Source organism: Sander vitreus, chromosome 10 (assembly GCF_031162955.1).
Source record: "Sander vitreus isolate 19-12246 chromosome 10, sanVit1, whole genome shotgun sequence".
NCBI lineage: Eukaryota > Metazoa > Chordata > Actinopteri > Perciformes > Percidae > Sander > Sander vitreus.
The window spans coordinates 20,352,344-20,372,343 of record NC_135864.1 but is presented as its reverse complement, the minus strand read 5'-3'; the positions used below and the strand labels follow the sequence as shown (position 1 = coordinate 20,372,343).

The window sequence follows — 20,000 nt, the reverse complement described above, 5'->3', positions numbered from 1 at the left end:
ATGCAGTAATGCAGGAAGTGTGCATTTAGTTTCCTTGCTTATTTTGTTTCCACAACAATGTTAGTGAGTAAATCTACTGAAATGGCCACCACACCATAACAGAAGAGTGTGATGCGTCAGATCAGAATGCAGAGGTTTAGTCTCATATGTCATAGCTGTAAAAACAAACAAACAATGGAAATCTGTATATATTTGCCAAACGCAAACCAGTACAGAACGTATTGATAAATTGTTGGGGGAGGGTCATGCCTTTTTTCCAAATCGTTTTGGAGGGTCATAGAAATTTTTTTACTGGCGAGGGGAGGGTCATGTCTTTTTTGGCTAAAGATCCCAAAACTCCTCTGGTGGCCCCTTAAATAAATAACGAACAGTCCCTAAATGTAACAACTTAATGTGGAATTCACGCGCTCTTTTCGTAGGAAAGCACATTGCATTCGCCAGATGAGTGACAATTTTGTCTGGCAAATTTCCGCTAACCAGTGTACGATGAAGGCATGTTGGGTGGGTGAAATTAGAAAGCTAACGTTAGCTAACGAGCAGCAGCCGGTCGCTCCGCTCCCACTGTAGGGAGAATGGCTGACAGCCCGGGAGAGGCACTGTCTGGTTAACACAAGTTTTTAGCTGTGACTGTCTTTCCTTTGCCGTACCTGAAGTTTCTGCATTTTGGCTGCTGTCTGTGGATTCCTTCATGCGTGGTGGTATTCTTTTGGATGTTTCATGCGCAGTTGTTTTGGCAGCGGCGATGTTGTATGTTGTTTGGGGTCCTTGCCGCCCCGGGACACGTCGGCATTGCGGGTTGGGCGTGTGGCTCAGCTTGGGTCGCCTTCTTTTGGCTGGGGGTGCTTTTTCTGCACGCGAGTTCCATTTTCACTTTCTCACAGCCTACTGCATTGAACGGTCCTCCTACATCACGTCGACCAGCGTAGCACGCGTAGTGCAAGCGTAGGGTTCGGTGGAAAAAATTCTAAGGTTTGGCAGAAACCAAACCCTGTCAAAAAGCCCAATATTCGGGCCGAATCCGAACCCAACTCCTGGATTCGGTGCATCCCTAATATTAACGTTACCTTATAACAGCTGTATTCTCAGTAACGTGACAATCTGCAAGAAACAGGTTGCTTATAAATCACTAAAATAGTAGTGACAGCACCGTTTGCTTAGTTATTTATGCTGTTAACATCGTGGCTAACACTGTTGTTAATTAGTTTATGACAAATCGTTTCGGCTGTGATTTCTAACATGAGGTTATTGTGCTAACCGAACACCGTTAGCCTTAACAACAGAGCTGCTTTAATACACTTGTTAGATAATGTTACATTACAGAGTTCTCTGTTGATTTTGGTTTGTCGCTGTGTGTTCGTGGTGGAAAATGTAAACAGAAAGCGGCGTGCCAGAAATGCATGCCATGACGTAGTCACCTTCAAAGCCAGACTAATGTTGTAAGTCCCTCTAGTGGGCAGAATGTGTAACAACAACCACATGCTGATAATGGCATTGACAGTGCATAAACCGAGTAGTGTAGTACGTAAGGGATAATGCAGAGTGAGGCGGTTGTTATTGCGAATACAACCCCGACAGGGTAATCAGCCTGTTTATAGGGCTACTTACCAAATAAATCAATAATTTGATACAAAATATTGATTTAAAAAGGAGTTTATTGATTTAAATACGACTGTATTGCTTCCGCTAAATAAAATAGTCCGTTCCGTCTCTACGGTTGGAATCCTGCGTCCATAGCAACGTAAACTCTGTAGCTGTTTAATGCAACCCTCTGTCTGTCACTCAACACCACAGTATCTCCCCCTCCTGCAGCGAATACATTTCTGGCAAAAGCCACCGGTCCAGGCACGCATTTTATTCCCTTTACGGGCTGTGGTAGTAGCCATATATTGTATGAGTCGGGCTGTTATAGGGTGCTGCCGTGCTATCGCTAGCTCTAGCTAGGTGGACAAATTTTAATCACTGCAGGAATTGACACAACATTAGCTGAAGCGTTGTAGTGAGCAAGTGGGCTATCTGCTGCTCTAATTCACATTAAACTGAACATTTCGGTTGATGGTGAAGTAAGACAAGGTGAATGGAACTTCTTTGGGAATATTTATGTTGACGTTTATGTCCTCATTTTCATCGTTTCCTTTTTGCACAGTTGCTGCAGTTGACACGCCTGTAACATTAAACATGTTGCAATGTAGCTAAGCTAACTAATTAGCGTTATTGTCCCTTGGGCTGAAGTTACTGCGTAGCGATCATAGACCGTATATAAAGATGTAGCGACAGGCGCTCAACAGATTTGCTGTCGTTGCTTGAATTGGAGGACAGAAGTTGATCCACGTTTCCCCAATTTTTGCCACAGCTGATAAATTATCCGGACTTCTTTCAGCGGATTGATAGCTGTCCTCCAGAGTGAACAGAACTGCGTCCATGGCAGCGCTCTGCTATGCATGGCAACGTTGTGTTATACTTAGCAACGGTCTGTTATCAAGAAATAACAGACCGCAGAATATTTTTTTTAAATAACAAATGAAATTCGAATGGTATTATAGAGGAAGATTGACAGCTCTACCAGACAATATGGAAGTAGAATATTCATAATCAATGCCAATTGTCTATTGACTATGACAATAATCATATTACAGCATTTGAACATTTGACATATCACAACAGGTTCCATTACCGCACTCCCAACCGGTTTATGTAGGCCTACATTGGTGCCTATGACACTGCTTTATCATAACTAGAGAGAATATGATAACCTTTAAGTAAACCTATAGTACAGTTTGGCAAGGGCTTTTTTTTTTTTAAACTTTCAGTCCTTTCAGCCATAAATTCCACTCCTCACATTTAGAAAGGTACTCAGAAAGTCGATTTTTAGCTTGAGTTTGTGTGTGAAAGTGGTGAGAGTCTGAGAAAGAGAGACAGAGACATGGAGAGATCTTTTGTTCGAGTAAAAGGCAAATTCTGACAGTGGCAATCATGCTAGTGAAACACTATTATCACAGACGAGTAAATATTTCTTCATGTCAATGCGCCTGAAATAAATAGAAGAAAAAGACTGGAAAGGAGGAGATAAAAAGGAAGGATTGATGAAGGAAGGGGGTGGGGATGAGGAGCTAAAAAGAAGAGGTGTGTGTATGTGTGTATGCCTGTATATGTGTGTTTGAGTGGGGGGTTGGATCTCACCTTTACAGTCTCATAGTTAAGGAGGGAGTCAATAGCTGCGTTGCCGGCTTCATTGTCTGCTTTGTTCATTTCTATCCGGAAACGAGTCCTGTGTGCAGGGACATGTGTACACGCAACACTTTAAGTACATATGTCAGCCTATGAGTGAACATTGTTACTGTCAGCACAGACAGCCACAAAACCATTTACTGAATCTTTTTCAAGTGATAACACACATAAGCAATAAAAACCAATTGAGGTAGAGCCAGACACAGGGCTAGTACAAATCTCTGTTGTTACCTCCACTGAGTGACGAGAATGGTGAAGATGGTGTATGCTGATAAGGTACCCAAGGACACTGCTGCAAACTGTCCACCACACTTGTAATACTGCAGAAAGAAAAAAGCACAGACAAAACAAAAGCATCCTTTACATTCTGTGACTTAACGTCTTTGTGATAAAGAGTCATGTGACCACATCAGACTCTTACGTTGGCGTCACAAGGCATTTTGAGAATGTACTGTTTTTGACCATTCCACTATGAAATTGAGTGTTACAAATGGAGGGGAAACTACAAGAACTAATCATGCTAATGCTTTAGCTATTTGGGCAATGGAGTTTGCCCTCATTACAGGCAAGCTGACATTATGGTCCAGAATGGAATAATAGTACCACACTATAGACGAGCCATTCTTTTGGTGGTGGCCAAGAGGGGAGGGGGGGCATACTCCACAGGAGGACATTAAGCTGCTACAAAGCTTTGGGATTCATCATTGACGCTAATGGGCTGTGTGTTGCCACCAAAAGTTCATGGGGATTCATATTCCATTTAGAATGTAAATGAGACAATATTCCCGAAATTAATTTCCGGACAATCTGCTTTGAAGAGTGTCAAGGTGATGGAAGGTCCTGTGCTAACATTAAGGCCTGAAACAGTTAACAGCAACAAGAAATAAAAGGAAGAAAATTGTAAGCGTTTCTGGTAGCATCCTCCATTAATGTTTAAGCTTATGGTTAGCATCAGTGTGCGTGAATGTCACCATGAGACTTACCAAAATGCCACTGACGAGGATCATCTCAAAGACTGTGGGTCCAAGATTGAAGACGAGTGCACTAAGGACAAATGAGATGCCCCGTGTGCCGCGGTCGATAGCCTTGGACAGAGCTCCTGTCTGGCGGCTGAGATGGAAACCCAGATCCAGATTGTGCAGGTGGAGGAAAACGTTCTTGGCGATTCGTCGGATGGAGCTCTGGGCCACCTTGCCGAAAACTGTGTTCCTCAGCTCGTTGAAGAGGGCTGCACAAGCCCGTGACGTGCCATCTGGAATAGCAGCGAAAACGGGGGAATTTAGCACACCTGCTGGGATAAGCAGCGGGGCTGGGCGATATAAAGAACATATCCTCATCCTAAACACTAAGGACTGTTACGTAGTTCTAAAGTGACATTGGGGGGGGAGTGAGTGAAGTGTGTTCAGTGTGTGTGTGGCGGGGAGCGGGCTACATGTGTGAGCAGAATACTAGAAGAGGGGGAGGAGGTTTTAATAAATGATTAAGAGTGTAACAGAAAGATTTGACTTTGAGTTGAGTCGATGAGCAGGCTTAATTTCACCACTGAGTCTAGACTTGTGTCTGGCTGGGTGGATGCAAGCAACACAGCCTTTATTTAAGGTATTTTTATTGTTGCATATTATAGGGAGTGTTTTGGAGAAGCTACCTGATGTGCAGCAAAAACCAAAGCAGTTCTATAAGAGTTAAAATCACCAATCGTATTCCAAGGAAGTCAATTATTTGATCCCTTACACTTCTCATAAGCTGTTATACAAGCAGATGGATAGCATGACTGTCACAAATTAATACTGTGTTTGAATGACACGAGGCCTTTCTGTGGCGATTTCCCCGACTTGTGTGAATAGATGACTTGTCTGTGGAGACCAAAGTCAGGGTAATAATCGCTCTGTCTGCTGGTCTTCATGGGGCTGTAATGTGGCGTTAAATAGGAATGCTCATCTAATGAACGTGTCCACATCTGACAAGGTAGGATGAGCACTGTGCAACCTTTTCAGCCAAATTACACCCGTCACCACAGACTCCAAGTACCAGGCCTCGAGTGTTGCAAAGAAGAACAAAAAAAATTTAATTTCCTTTCTTTAAGAGCATCCCCTTCATTCTTCCTTGTCATCTTAATATGTCCAGTCTGGAGTCCTGTTCATGTGCTCCAATTATTCGACAGGCAGCATTAGTGTGCAAGACCTAAGTGGGCTTATTAAAATAAGTGGCTACAGAACTAAGTGTACATTGCATCCGAGCTGATCTCACTCAAGGCCAGAGTGACTTGCAGTGGGTGTCAGGTTCACAATATTTATTTATTTTTGCTCCTCATCAGCAGCTCACAGCAAAAAATACTCTAAGCAGGAAGGAACTTGACATTCACACTACATGTCATCCCTGACCCCTCTTGTATTCGCAGGGGCCATTTGGACAAAGGAGTGCCCTCAAGGGATGAAGTGAAATAAACATCCTTGGCCTTTGCATAACGCAAAAAAATATATCCAACCACTTTCAAAAAGGACATTAGCAATTTCTTTCCCACTGCTTAAAAATGTATCCAGCTCTGTTTGCCTTGGGAGCACAAAGGTATCATACTGCAAAGTCGTCAGTGCGCACAAGAGGGCCGCAAGGACTGACAGAAGTGAACTCAGACGCAGAACGGAGTGCATGATGTAAATAATGTGAAGGAGCCACATTGATATGAATGTGTTGGGAAAGGTCAGCCTGTAGATAATAGGCAGTCCCACAGTCCCCTCTGATGAGCGCGGCACCTGCTAGTGCAATACAAGCCTGGGACTCACAGGCAATCAGCATGGCCGTTGCCATGGTAGCCACAGTGCTTGGCGCGTCATTCAGGTTCAGCATGTGTCCCGACATCTGGTTAAGCTCGTCCACTGCATACTTAAACATGAAGGGCACCGTCACATTGGTTATCTGGAAAGGCAGAGAAGGAGGAAACATTAAGAGAGGAGGAGAAAAAAGACATGCTCAATGTAGTCCTGTGACATTTTGCTAGTCCTCTGTAGTACCGCTTTGTGTGTGTGTGTGTGTGTGTGTGTGTGTGTGTGTGTGTGTGTGTGTGTGTGTGTATGTATGTGCACCCCATGTGCTTAGAAAGATGGATTTCCACTATTGTTAGGTAGTAAAAGTCCAATATTACCCATTCAGGTGCAATTATGGATATGCATGCACATAATGTATAATAATTATAATAAATATAGTATTCTGTGTGAGTGTGTATTCTTCTTGACTGGTTGTGCTGGCTAGCTTCACTAGCTTCCTCCGCTGCACATTAAGACAGCAAGAGAACACAGCAGAATATTTTCATTTGAAACCCATTTCATTTGAACCTCTGCCACAGGGTAGGGCTTTTTTCTTTTTTCCTTTACTCCTAAAATAAAAGTAAAAGCAATTACATAAAAAACAGAGTATAAAAAAACCCCTGTTGACCGTGCTAATGTAAAATGACACCTAATAATGCACCATTTATACTGCAAAAGCTACATCCCCAGGGTTTTTGCTTCATACACTTGGGTATACTACTCAGACAATAGAAGTCCTCTGAGCCCCTCAAGGTAAAAACAATATATTTGCTACCAAGACAACAGAACATGACACAAAAATAGCCTGGGATTATTATCAAGGGGCCAAAACACGTCCTCAATTTTACCACTAATACATGATAAGGTTGGGTGTGCTCTTTTAATCCATTAACAGCAAACTGGAAATTAAATCAACACTATGTCAATCTGTACCTGGCGATATGTCATCTCATAATAGAGATAATAAAGATATAGTAGCAAGTAGTGGAGAAGTGGCTTCAGGCTATCATGAATTAGCAAATACTCTCTCTCTCTCTCTCTCTAAGGAAATACATTATGCACTGATTGATGCTTATTATTGCAAAAGCACAGTTTTTAGTTTTACACAGGTTCTTTACACAGTGTCACAACCAATGGTGTGTGCTTGTGTAACTGGTGGTCAAAGCAGAGACGTTAGATTACGTGAGAAGGTATTTCTGATTACAAATATTTTAACAAATTAGACCAATGCAATGCATTGTATTTCTGTGTTTTGGCATCATCCTTTACTAAAATTATATTACACTGTACCATAAAAGAAGAACAACAAGCTGACGTAAGCAGTTTGTAAAGCCATGATGAAAGAGTCAACAGACCCTACAGCAGTTCAGAAACCATCATGTGTGAAATGTTCAGCCCTGCTGGTTTTTCTTGACCTAGAAACACTGGCTATGGCTATCCTGGAAGACCAGACGCCTGATTCATGTCCTGGTGTGACTAGTCAATACCTCAAATGTATACCATCCACTATTCCTTATGTCAAAAAACAATTAAGTATTCAAAATTGTGTTATATGTAGTCTTAAACTGAATAACTGCAGAATAGTGACGCACTAACCGGTTTTTTTTTTGTTTTGTTTTTTTTAAACAAATGTCTGTTTGCTTTTCCCCCTCTAGGGTTTTCCACCAAAATAAATACTGCAGCTCATGAATGCAATACTGTGTGAGCCGCCAACTCCCAGCAACTTCAGAGCATCTTACCGAAGTGTGAGTCGACCAATTTGTATCTGCAATTGACTGAAGCTGAACATGATGTTTAATTAGTTTTAAGTTCTTCATTCTCTTAATTTCTAGAATTGGTCGATGTATTGCATATATAATGTCTAATAACATTAAATATTCTTTAATAAAGTTATTTCTGAGTACCTTCGTCATATCAGTGCAAAATCAACACAGAAAAGGTCTATTTTTATTCCAGTTCTAAAGTCTTTCCCCCTCTAAAATTCAATATTGGCCTAAAAAAGCCCATATCGGCTGGGCCCTACTTTTCATGTATATCAATCATGTCTTCCAGCAGCAGTGCCAGTGGAAAACTACAAAGCCACTGACAAATAAAACCAGACATTTTTGCCTGAACTAGTAGTGAACCAGGTTCTCTACACCAGAGTGATGCTGCAGCCTTCTCCTAAAACATGAGTTAGTGTTGTTAGTGAGAAATGTGTTTTCAACTTCTTGGTTGAACACTGGCATCCTGTTTTGATTCCTTACACTTCTTTCAGAGAAGGTATGAACTTAAAAGATTGATCTCTGACACCACAATCTTGTGGGATTAATTGACGTCAGCGGAAACCTTGTATTGTCACTTCACTCTTTCGCTTTGAAAAAGGATGCGCTGCTTCACTGCATCACTATACATTTTACTTTTACCTTTCCTTCTACTAAAACTCTCTATGATGCATCACTTTTGCACTTTCTTGCAAAATAGGGACAAATTAAAATGAGCATGCAAGACAGACTCTAAAACTGTGGAAATGGATAATGAATGAAGGTTGGAGGATGTAATTTAAGTTACCACAAAGCTAGTAACTTAGCTAAGGGCAGCACTTGTCTGCAATCATTTCACGCAGGGGTGAGTCCACATCAGTTTCTTTTCTACCTTTAACACTGTCAAAAGCATCAGTATAGTCAGTAGCATAGACACAGTCAGATGTTAGCAACGTACGTTCCTGTGTATTAAAGCAGTGGTCGAGTCGCTACTCCCCAGAATAATCAGGTTGGTGTTCATGGACCCCCCCACCCCCCTCAACAATAACGAGGGGGGGGGGGTTTCCATGTCCTCCTGATTTACAAATTAAGCACTGAATTTAACATAAAAAAGGTACCAAACTCACACAGTAATGTTTTAACCATTCTCCAGTCTAAAGAGAATTATTATTTTTTTCTTCTCCACAACCATCTGGTGACCACTGGAAATTATCTTGTGACCCCCCCTTGGGGAACCCGACCCTCAGGTTGAGAACCACTGTCTTAAAGAACAATAGCAGCATTTTTGGGTGGGGTTAGGAATATTTTTATTTTTATTGTCTTAAATTTTTCTTAATTGCTTTAAAGCTATAGTTTGTAGTTTCTGTCGCCCCCATGAGGGATTCTAAGTAATGACAACAACACTGTCGCAGCATCCACATGACACAAGCCTTGGCTGATCGTGCACCACCCCCACCCCTCCTCCACACATTTGCTGGGAGTTTATTCCCTCAAATCAATGAGGACACGGAGGATTAAAAAAAACATGATAGACTCATCAGAAGAGGTCATTATCTTGTAATGTTTATGTCCTCTTCGTCTCCAAAGCTGAACGCTGCTGTTGTCCTTCCTCAGCGGTGACGTAAAATGCATCACTCGAGCTGCTGAGTGCGAATGTCACCGCACTACACCATTTTGTAAACATGGCCATACTGAGAAATACAAAGAGAGTTTTGTGGAGCTGATAGGCTTTGATAAGCTTAGCTTTGCATCAACTTATTTGGCAATGGCTTGAATATATAACGAATATTCATTAATATAAAATAGTTGCATACTAAGCTTTAAATCAGTATTCGGATCATGTAGTGAGATACAGTATTTGCTTTTTTCTCTTGTCTTAGCCGTTTTAATATTAATATATTCTCGATTAAACACTAATCAAATATTATGATGTACTTTTAATAAAGAGAAGAGAGAATTTAAGCCAAACCTGTGAATCAACAAGCTTTTAATATTGCTTCAGTCTTTCAGCTTGACCAAGTTGTATCTAAAGAAAAACTGGTCCTAATGTAATCAGGAAGAGCATTAACTATTGTTAGAAAGTTTTACTGCAGGGTGGAAGAAATCAACCAAACAGAAAGCAGAAGTAAGACTCAGTGTCACCAAGGATAAATATGAAAAAGGGACAGGAGCCTCTTCCTTAAAGTTACAACTGGACTTCCAATAAAAATATCTTCAGTTGTGCGATATGTATAAACAACACTGCGTATCGCTGATCAAACAAATCAAAATATAGCTTTATATGACCAAAAAGAAGTAAAATAGTAATTAACCACTCATACAAATGACATTGTCTGTAAACATACCTTGGCTCCAGCGAGGAGGCCCAGAGAGATGGCAACACGGGCCCGCAGGTCTGGTCTATTCTTTGGCCACACGTAAGACAGCATTGCAGACAGGATCTGGGATGAATTCACCTCGTTCAGCTGTGGAGAAGAAAACAAACAAAATGCCTCTTCTTAGATCAGAATACCATTAGTCTGATAAAACATGCATGTCCTGTAAGATACAAAGCAAAATAGTATTTAAATTACTATACTACAATGTCAACTTTCAGACCTACCTTATGTTTGCCAATATTGGCAACTAATTTGCATTTTGATTTCAGTGTGACAATCAAAATAATCTTAAGATGGCTGTCTGGCCAGACGCACGGAACATCAAATGTCAATGGGAGTCTCTTGGGAGACCTGGGAGTAGCAACAACAGCAGAGTCTCCAGGTGGACCGGGGGTCCAGTCTGACACTACAAGTCCCAGGAGACACCTGGGCTGTCATCCCAGCTGAGTTTGAGAGCACACTGGTGCCAACATGGCTGTTTACACACACTCCACCACACACCTGCCACAGGGACTCTGCACGGGCCAAAGAATATGCAGTAATTCCTCTAATCCACTCAATATGGTGGCACCATGTTACAGCGCTGCTGTATGGCAGAGCCTCCAAGCAAATTACAGTGAAACTGTGCCCAACACCTGCCTTTAATCATATACAATGAAGCAGTGTGTGACACTCCAAAGAGAGGAGTAACATTAACAGTTGAATGCACTAGTAAAGTCCCTTTACTATATGGGGAGGAGAGACCAGGTAATGTATAATAACAGTACCTGGGTTGAATTTAATTTAATCAAGTTAAGCCTGTTAGCTTAACATGATTATAGTTTGTTTTTGTTATTTATACAAATAGTTAAAGTCAGACCCAGCTTTCAGATGTTAACTCTTTCATATTGTAGACCAAAAAAGAGGACTTGAGTAAAGACAAAGATAAATAATAATACAGTTTTGGTAAAATCCATGTACTATATATCTGGGATGACAATTTCACTGATCATGTGAAGAGAAAGGAGATTCCCACTGTAGTGCTTAAAAAAAAAACAGTCCATTAATCGATTACACGAGGATTTTTTTTAAATGTTCCTGGTCCACAACCTAATTTTAAGATTCCAAAATTGACCCCAGGAATTAGACCGTTATCAGTTGTCATGTGAGTGAGGAATACTTTTGTAGTGAGTTTGAAAGGGTATAAAGGGAGAAATTATGGTGTATTTCAAATTTTATTAAAATACCTTAATACATATATAAATATATCAGCCGTAGAAATCTTATACGACTCCAATGGCACAAAAGCCACCCCACATGGCTGAAAGAATCTGTTGTTGCTTGATGGGCTTGAGTTTGGCATTTTATGCTTTCAGCATATTGTTTGAGCACGCACCCTAGCGGCAGCAAATGTAATTTGCAGCCAGGGTCAGTCTAGCAACTCTCCGTTGGCTTGCGAAACTCTAGTCCGGCCAATCACATCGTGTATAGAGTCGGTGGGCGGGCTTAACATAATAACGGCAGAGTTGCGACGGTTCCGCGTGAATTCCCTGCTACTTGAAAACAAAGAAGATGGCTGCTGCTGCTGGTGAACAGCGGTCTTTTGAATCGGCTTTGGCCGTGAGTCTGGAAGACTCGGAGTTAAGCTTTTCTTTGAGAAAAGAACGGCACTGAAGTCATTCTTAAAAAAGGAAGATGTGTTCGGAGTTTTGCCGACCAGATACGGCAAACGTTTAATCTATCAACTAGCGTTGCTCTGGTTGGTTGTAGCGCTATCCTATTGCGTGCAGAGGGAATTTGAAAGACAACCGCTTATCCCGCCCCTCGGATTGAGCCTTGCCAATGGTGAGTTCCCAGACCCAACATCTTGATGTGGGTCTGTCTTGTCAGGCTAGTGTTACAGATATTGTGGAGAATATTCTAGACAGTATTTGTCAGTTTTGGATTGTTGCAATAATAATCAACATTTGCATAAAGCAAGCATATTTGTCCACTCCCATTTTGATAAGAGCATTGAAAACTTTTTTTTAAATATATATACTATAAAAAGAAAATCCCTTTTAAAGTACATTTAGAACAGATTAAATTAAAGATTAATTTCAGGGTTCGTACACCTTTTACAAAGTCAAATTCAAGCACTTTCAAGGGCCATTGTAAAGCTTTTCCCAGCACCTTACACCACCGTAAATTACATACCAATACATAGCCAAAATTATTATTTAGTGTTTTTAAATCACATTAAAAGAGATATGCTATAAACAGCCAAAATTGTGTTTCGTAATAGCAGAAGGATCAGATATTTAAGCTTTATTTTTCAAAATGTAAATCACTGTTTAAGTAGACTTTCTAATCTCTTCATGGTTCATAACATAACATAAGACAGCTATGGAGAGGAGCACTGAGTGGGAGGATTTGAGCCAAATGACATGCAGCTGGGTCATTCTGTGTCAAATCAGACAAAATCCAGGAAAACAGTTGTTGCACCCTCTTAGATTTTGCTCAGAGTTTATGCTACCCTAAATGTCTTTTCACACTTTTTTCCAAATCTAGGGCAGGCCGTACAAACTTGTAATGGTTCAGTCATATTGACATGTTTGTCTTCCACCCTACAAAGTTTGGGCTGCCTATGAATAATACTTTTCATTATATTAATGTCCAAATATTGCTTCCCAGATAATGTGATGAAGTAATTTCAAGGGCTGAAAATATGAAGACATAGGATTTGAACAAAATATTTTACAGGCCTTGGTTTAGGGACACATTCTTGACAAGGTTTGAACAAAATCCGAGACAGTGCAACAACAACCTGTAATTCCATTTTATCCCAGAAGACTCTGACAGCGCACAGGCACCTGCCTGATAAATAGCCTATATTAACTGGGAAAAATTGTATTTCATTGCCAAGACATATACATTTATCGACTGGAATAGAGCAGTGTAAAGATTGCATAAGGCCATCCTCAACCTTACAGTAGGCTACTTGTATGACACTCAATCTGACATGATTTCTGTTCAGCAATCAACGATTGTTGTTATGCACTGGGCTAACGTTTTAACACTGGGTTTTAATTTGCGGGTAGTTAACGTTACAGTGATGTAACTTTGGCTCTGTTCACTGCATATTCCACAAATGAACGTGCCATAACGGACATGCAATACTAACATCACAGTCCCTCCAGAAAAACGCGATTTATGCGATCGCATAATTCAATGCCGCATTTTTTTCAAATATCCACGCCGATTTCCACGCAAAATATGCAGGGCTTGCATGATTTCATAATCCCCACATTTTCGATGCAAAAAAGTCACATATATCTTAGCAGAAAGTTGAAAAATGTTGCGTTTACCTCACACAAGAGCAGCCATTTTCCCCTGTTGCCATGGGAATGTTATGAAGTGACGTTATGAAGTGACGTTATGAAGTAAACGTTTGAAAAGCTGCAAACCCTGCGATGAAGCCAAGATGAAACCGCAGTTTTTGCAGGTTCCCGCAATTTCATCGCATAAAATTGCATAAATATCCCGCATATTCCATCGCATTTTTTAAGAAAGCGTGCCGCATAATCAAGGATTTTTGCTCGCAACAATCACAAAAAAACTCCGCATTTTTCTGGAAGGACTGACATTACATTATCACACCAAGCATAAGCGCCGATACCGTGAGCACCCAGGTGTGCCAGACTGCCAGTAGGCTACATTCATTTAAAATTAAACATTGCATAGTGTGATTGGTTATGTCGGTGGCTTTAATTCTTAATTTCCCACGAAGCTGATCGCGGTTACATGTCAGTTAAACTTTTCATCTCCAATCCTATCTGTATTTGTGAGAAGTGGCGCTGTCCTGAATTGAAAGATAGCCTACTTTACGGCTTAATTATAGAGTTAATAGGCGGGTGTGTTCATGTCGGCCGCTGTCCATTTCCTAAGGTTCTGAAATGCAAAAATTTTTTGACTCCTTTTTTTTTTTTTAAAGGGCGTGCGCCTGTGAGCACCCACGGAGGAAAACATAAATCGGCGCCTATGAATACTCTCAGTCACTTATCCTGCAAATTCCTAGCTAGCAGTTACTAGGGTAAACAAATAGGCGCTAACGTGTGCAGTACATAGACAGTAAAAGGGTACAGTAGGCTACTTCAGTTGGCTTACTTGAAAAGTCTATGGCTTACCCTTCATGTGACTCGAGAGCGCAGACTCGCCCATTGTGAAAAGCTGCACATCTTTTTTGCAGACTTTACAAGAGGCAACTCGTGAGGTTTGTCCCCATTTAATCCATAATTTGTATTTTTCATCTTCCACACAATGCTCATTGAAACGACAACCTCCCGGCATGGTGCAGTAGTGGTTTCATGGGGGCGGAGTCACACATGGAAATAGACTGGCAGATCGCAGTCACACATGCACAAGCGAGCAGGTTTCATTTTAGGCTCTCCAACATTTTATTTCTCCATTTAATAAACAAACTATTCAGTCAGATAGGTATTTGTTGTGAAAGAAATACAGTTAAAATTTCAAGCATTTTCAAGCATTTTATCCAAAATGTAAGCACTTTTCAAACCTTGAAAACACAACATCAAAATTCAAGCATTTTCAAGGATTTCAAGCACCCGTACAAACCCTGTAATTTGCAATTAATTGCGTGTTAACTATGGACGATGGCGATTAATCACGACAGTTGATGCAACATTGACAGCCCTAAGATGAATCAATACTGAAAATATTCATTAGCTAAGTTCACTGCATTATTTTCAATTCACATGTGCTCTTTGTTTAGTGTGCAAAATTGGTCCTTAAAGATAGCAGCACAAAGAAGATCCAATGATCAAAGACTAAAAGAAGGTACTTTACTCACCACATTTTTTGGATCTGCATTCAGCTTTCCTCCTGCATTTCCGTGCCAACATGTTCTTTTGTCTGTAATCTGCAAATGCTGTGGAAACATCATGCGTTGTTATAATACCTTTGATTTTGATAACAGACACGATTCACAATTATTTCTTAAACATACTTACTTTTACTGCCTCCAAAATCCGACGATTGTTTTCGACCCTGTTTGTAGTCCATGTTGCTGTTCGTAGGTGTGGAGGGGAACTCAGCTGAAACGTATGAAAAACATAGGAGTCTTATTTAACTGATGTTTCTAATTTCTGCTGATTCATTTTTATGGATGTTTTAATACTCAAACACAATGAGGAACAACAAAATAACAAAAGGTAAAATAAACTGAAAACACATTCAATTCCAATACAAACATAAATAAAATAAATATATATATATATATTTATTTATATATAGTGGGTGGTTTAAGATAAGGCATACTGAGTTTACACTAACCCTGTGTTGTAACTACATGTATAAAGACATATTTCTATTGGTGATATGAGTGGGGTGGGCCAATATTAGGTACTTTTATCTCCTTGAGGACACTACCATTGCAACACATCCTCTTATCTATAATGACCTAGCACATTATGTAAACAAATACTGTACACACAACTTATTTGAGAAAAGCATAATTTAATAGACAGCAATTGTACAGGCTATGTACTTATGCCAATGTCATACAAACAGATGTATTTCATACATTAATTGTAAATGTGTGATTTGTTTGTAACCTTACATCAGAAATGCTACTAATCTCGTTTAGTTACAGTCAGTTTATTAAGTAAACCATAAGTATAACATTAAGATAAACCAATAGTTAGTAGCAAATAGTTAGTAACAAAAAAACTGAACATTATAATGTTAACCTTGATGAAGGTATGAATGTCAGACTGCATCAGTTGTAGCAAGATGTAACGTTACCTATAAAAGTGGCAGCTGACTTATTGAAAAGTAAAGCTGTCAAACAATGTTGATGACAGTAACATTAGTTAACGTTAGCCCCCCCGGGCGGCACAAACATACAGTCTTATCTAACATTTACTGACTCTTCGGCACTTACAACGCGTGACAGACCACTGACATGCTACACCATTAGCTTGGTAAATAGTGACAGTTTCAAGCAGACTGTGAATTGTGATAAAATCTGTTCACTTAGCATACGGTCAAATCTAAAGGACAAACTGCAGACCCTATTGTGACGTTAACCGTTTACCATGGTGTTCAATAACGCTAATGTTAACATAGATAACGCAACTAGTTAACATTCGGTTGGCTAATTAGTTAACGCTAGTTAGCTAGCTGTCGTTCAACGTTAAGTTAGCAGTTAATTGACTAACATTATATTTACATGACATCTTGCAAACAAACTAAACAAATCATATAATCTAACTTCCCTAAAAGTTAAACACTTTTGATCTCTGCCCTTGCGTGTGTGGTGACTGTCGCACCAAAACCACTGTGTCCTTTCCAGCCAGCAGACTCCTCACTCACCAGATATGTAACGTTACTTTGGCGTCTATGTTCCGTCCCGTTTTCAGGGCGAGTTTTATTCCAAATGTGATATGAGCTCGTTTGTCGAAGGAGAAGCGCTAATTTTCGTCTTTGAAAGTGAAAGCCGGATTTCAACGTTAGCATCATCGGCGCCATGTTGCCGAATGAGGAAGGCGGTCAACACGCCGGATACGTCATATCCGGTCTTCAAGCAACGCTGTCAGTGGTACATCTTAGCACGCAAATAGCTTTAATTAACACTACATTTTTGAAGAAATAGCAGCTGCTACTTTGTTTTTAACACGACGCGATTGAGTATCTAAAGGTTTGTGTGAATGTGGTCCTAATGGGCAGTCTGTATGCGGTAACGTTAGCTGCGTGACTCGGAAATTTTCACTTCAAAACAGCAGTCGAAGCTAAAGGAAGGACACGTTGTCTTTGTCAGACAGTGGTTCAACTGGATCACTTTGTCAAGAAACGCTGTCCGGCTTTAGTATAATTTTAAGAGAAACCCCTCGCACTCAGGATGCCATGCCACAATCAGCAACTGAACAATGTCAACACTGGCCAGGAGCATCCAATGAAGCAAGTACGATTTGCAAACAACAACAACAACAGCAGCAGCACCAGCAGCAGTAGTAGTAGTAGCAATGTGCCTGCATTGCTGTCAGACTCTGAACCAACTGATGCCACCATACAACTTGGCCAAGATAACCTGGGACCTCAGCTTAAACTGCTCCCTCTGAATGACCAGATCCGTGAATTACAGACTATAATCAGAGACAAGTGAGTCCCTACTCTTCTATCTTATTGCATTTAATATTTAAGCAGCCTTTAATTATAGGAAAAGGCAACATTTAAGCTGTATCATAACTGGAATCCTACAGTCTAGTGCCATAAATTATATGTCTTCTGGTCCTAATTTTGAATAATATATATGTCTGCTGGTTTGTGTAAAGTTGTGAACTGATGCTGACCTAATAAAACATTGGTATTGATAATAGAGGTATGTGACTGGTCCAATTTAACCTCTTCAATCCAACTGTCTTGCCAACATTTTGCAGAAGCATCAAAAGAATATTAGTGAATGAACATCTCCACTCATTGTTAAGAAGTTTTGTGTAGCTACTGCCCCATTTTACCTTACATGTAGAGGAATGATCCTAATCACTTCCACACTGTGAGGTCAAGTTTATTAAATTGAAAGAGGACACTGATATAGGGTCAGTGCCCGGTATCGGTCAATACCATACATTTATGTATCATAACTGGAGAGGAAAAAGTGGGATTGGTGCATTCCTATTGAAAAGTACATTCTGAAGTATCTAATCAAATGTTTATATTAACATTTTCAGGACAACCAGCAGAGGAGACTTTGTGTTTTGTGCTGATCGATTGGTAAGATTGTGACTTAACATTACATACGACGTGCATGTTTACAAGCTACAAACTGTAAGCTTTTTCTTTCTCCAACGATAGATCCGACTAGTAGTTGAAGAGGGTTTGAATCAGCTCCCGTACTCAGAGTGCACTGTGACCACGCCAACAGGTGAGGGTCTCTTGCTATTATAACCAAGTCAACATTTAGGTTTAAAGGTTGGTCACATAATCAGAATTGCAACATTTAAGATCCATTTAAGAGTTTAGAAATTATAATGACAAAAATGCAAAAATAAGTGCAATGCTCCCATCCAGTGTTTTACCTCCAGCATGTATAGTGGACTTGTTCAGAGCAGCTACATTTGTGAATGTTCCTACTTCATTTTGCCCCTCAGGGTACAAGTATGAAGGTGTCAAGTTTGAAAGAGGCAACTGTGGAGTCAGCATAATGAGGAGTGGTAAGTTAAACCTGCCATAGCACATCTACCAAATTAGAGTACCTCCTTTGTAAGGGCATGTATCACGTCTTCCATGCATATGTGATTTGTGCCGACTGTGCCCTCGTGCTGGACAGTCTATTCTGCACCTATTCATCAGGTCAGGCTATTGTGTGCTCTGGATCATTTGCTTTTTTTATCAGCAGTCAGTACTTTTCTCTCAAAGAAATTGACTGATCATTTTAATACAAAATAATATAATAGAACCATGTTACATGGGGCCATTCTGTACTTTGCCGAACATGTTCTCTGAAGGCATCGCAGTCAGCGGCTCTCACTTTCTTTCTTCGTCAAATTTAATGAGAGTCTTATCGCTGTAAAACGCAAAACCCAAAGCACTTTTTGCAAACCCTATATTATCCTTGTGTGTCTGTCATGTTCGGACAGAAAATGTGAAACGTAGGCCTGTTGGACACATAGTGTAGCTCATAAACTACTTCTTAAAGGCAACACACATCGGCAGCGTAGGATGCGAGTCAAAACACATTTCCTGTCTAGTCAACACAACAGTGGCATCTTGACACACGTCCTCGTGGGTTGAGGCTTATCAATGTGTCAGTATACAATGCTGTTCTATTTTTCAGTGACACAACAGCATCCCAGAAAAGCAGCAATTTTAGCACATTTGTTCTTCAGATTGGCACATCCAGGCTACTGTACCTTTGTAATACTTCTCTTTTTATATGGTGAGTCCGGTGTGTTCTGTGGATGTTAATGTAATTATACAACAAAACACAACGTGTTCTGTGTGTTCCCCCACAGGTGAGGCCATGGAGCAGGGTCTGCGGGACTGCTGCCGCTCCATCCGCATTGGCAAGATCCTCATCCAGAGTGATGAGGAGACACAGAAAGCCAAGGTCTACTATGCCAAGTTTCCTCCAGATGTGTACAGAAGAAAAGTGCTGCTCATGTACCCCATCCTTAGTAAGTAACACAGGGCTGAGCACAGTTTAGCTTCCTGATGACTCTGGTTTACCGCCCTCAGTAGCATGCAAATGTCAAGAGATGTCAATTTTTTGCAAATGTAAAAAAAAAAAAAAAAAAAGGTTTTATGTATTTATTCATTTTGAGAAAACTCCCTTCAGTTGACCTTCAGCGCCAAGTCTGCATTTCCACATCATACCGGCCCATTTGCACTGTTCTGATAATTATAGCTCTCATGGGGGAAATTATACACTGCCTGGGAGATAGCCACCAAGCTGCTGAATAGCATAATGAGGTCCAACAAAAATAGTATCTTAATAGCCCTGGTTCCCCAATGTCACAAAGCAGCATTTTTCTGCTCTGTTTTTTAAAGGAAAATATGATGGGGACCAAGCCAGTTTGAATGTATGTTTTTATTATGTCACAGTGATGTAACATATGGTTACACTGATACATGCGAACGATCAGCACACAGCTCAGTACCTTTTTCAGATGTTAACCTTATGCAAATAGTCAAATAATAGCCCTTTTTAAATAAATACAAAATGATGTTGCATTACTAACCAAGTTTTAAATTAACACATTTTCTTTTCTGAAAATAAAGTGACATTTTTTTAAACATTTGAATGTGAGACAAATTTCAAACCTTAAATGGTCTGTGTCTGCAGGTACCGGGAATACTGTGATTGAGGCGGTGAGGGT

General features: G+C 40.3%; 2 protein-coding genes across 2 annotated transcripts in view; one reads left to right on the top strand and one right to left on the bottom strand.

Annotated features, from left to right (window-relative positions):
- Window positions 1–16,677, bottom strand: part of abcb7 (ATP-binding cassette, sub-family B (MDR/TAP), member 7) — a 31,034-nt gene extending 14,357 nt beyond the window's left edge. The window contains exons 1-8 of the mRNA XM_078260834.1: window positions 16,498–16,677; window positions 15,135–15,218; window positions 14,975–15,052; window positions 10,114–10,233; window positions 6,006–6,138; window positions 4,209–4,477; window positions 3,457–3,545; window positions 3,178–3,265 (exon numbers count right to left, since the gene is read on the bottom strand). Coding sequence (XP_078116960.1) covers window positions 3,178–3,265; window positions 3,457–3,545; window positions 4,209–4,477; window positions 6,006–6,138; window positions 10,114–10,233; window positions 14,975–15,052; window positions 15,135–15,218; window positions 16,498–16,653 — 1,017 coding nt within the window. The 5' untranslated portion in view covers window positions 16,654–16,677. The remainder of the gene's footprint in view (window positions 1–3,177; window positions 3,266–3,456; window positions 3,546–4,208; window positions 4,478–6,005; window positions 6,139–10,113; window positions 10,234–14,974; window positions 15,053–15,134; window positions 15,219–16,497) is intronic.
- Window positions 16,678–16,683: 6 nt separating this feature from the next.
- uprt (uracil phosphoribosyltransferase (FUR1) homolog (S. cerevisiae)) overlaps window positions 16,684–20,000 on the top strand; it is a 5,004-nt gene continuing 1,687 nt past the window's right edge. The window contains exons 1-6 of the mRNA XM_078260835.1: window positions 16,684–17,283; window positions 17,853–17,895; window positions 17,977–18,046; window positions 18,273–18,335; window positions 19,137–19,298; window positions 19,967–20,000. The exon at window positions 19,967–20,000 is cut by the window's right edge and continues 65 nt beyond it. Coding sequence (XP_078116961.1) covers window positions 17,024–17,283; window positions 17,853–17,895; window positions 17,977–18,046; window positions 18,273–18,335; window positions 19,137–19,298; window positions 19,967–20,000 — 632 coding nt within the window. The 5' untranslated portion in view covers window positions 16,684–17,023. The remainder of the gene's footprint in view (window positions 17,284–17,852; window positions 17,896–17,976; window positions 18,047–18,272; window positions 18,336–19,136; window positions 19,299–19,966) is intronic.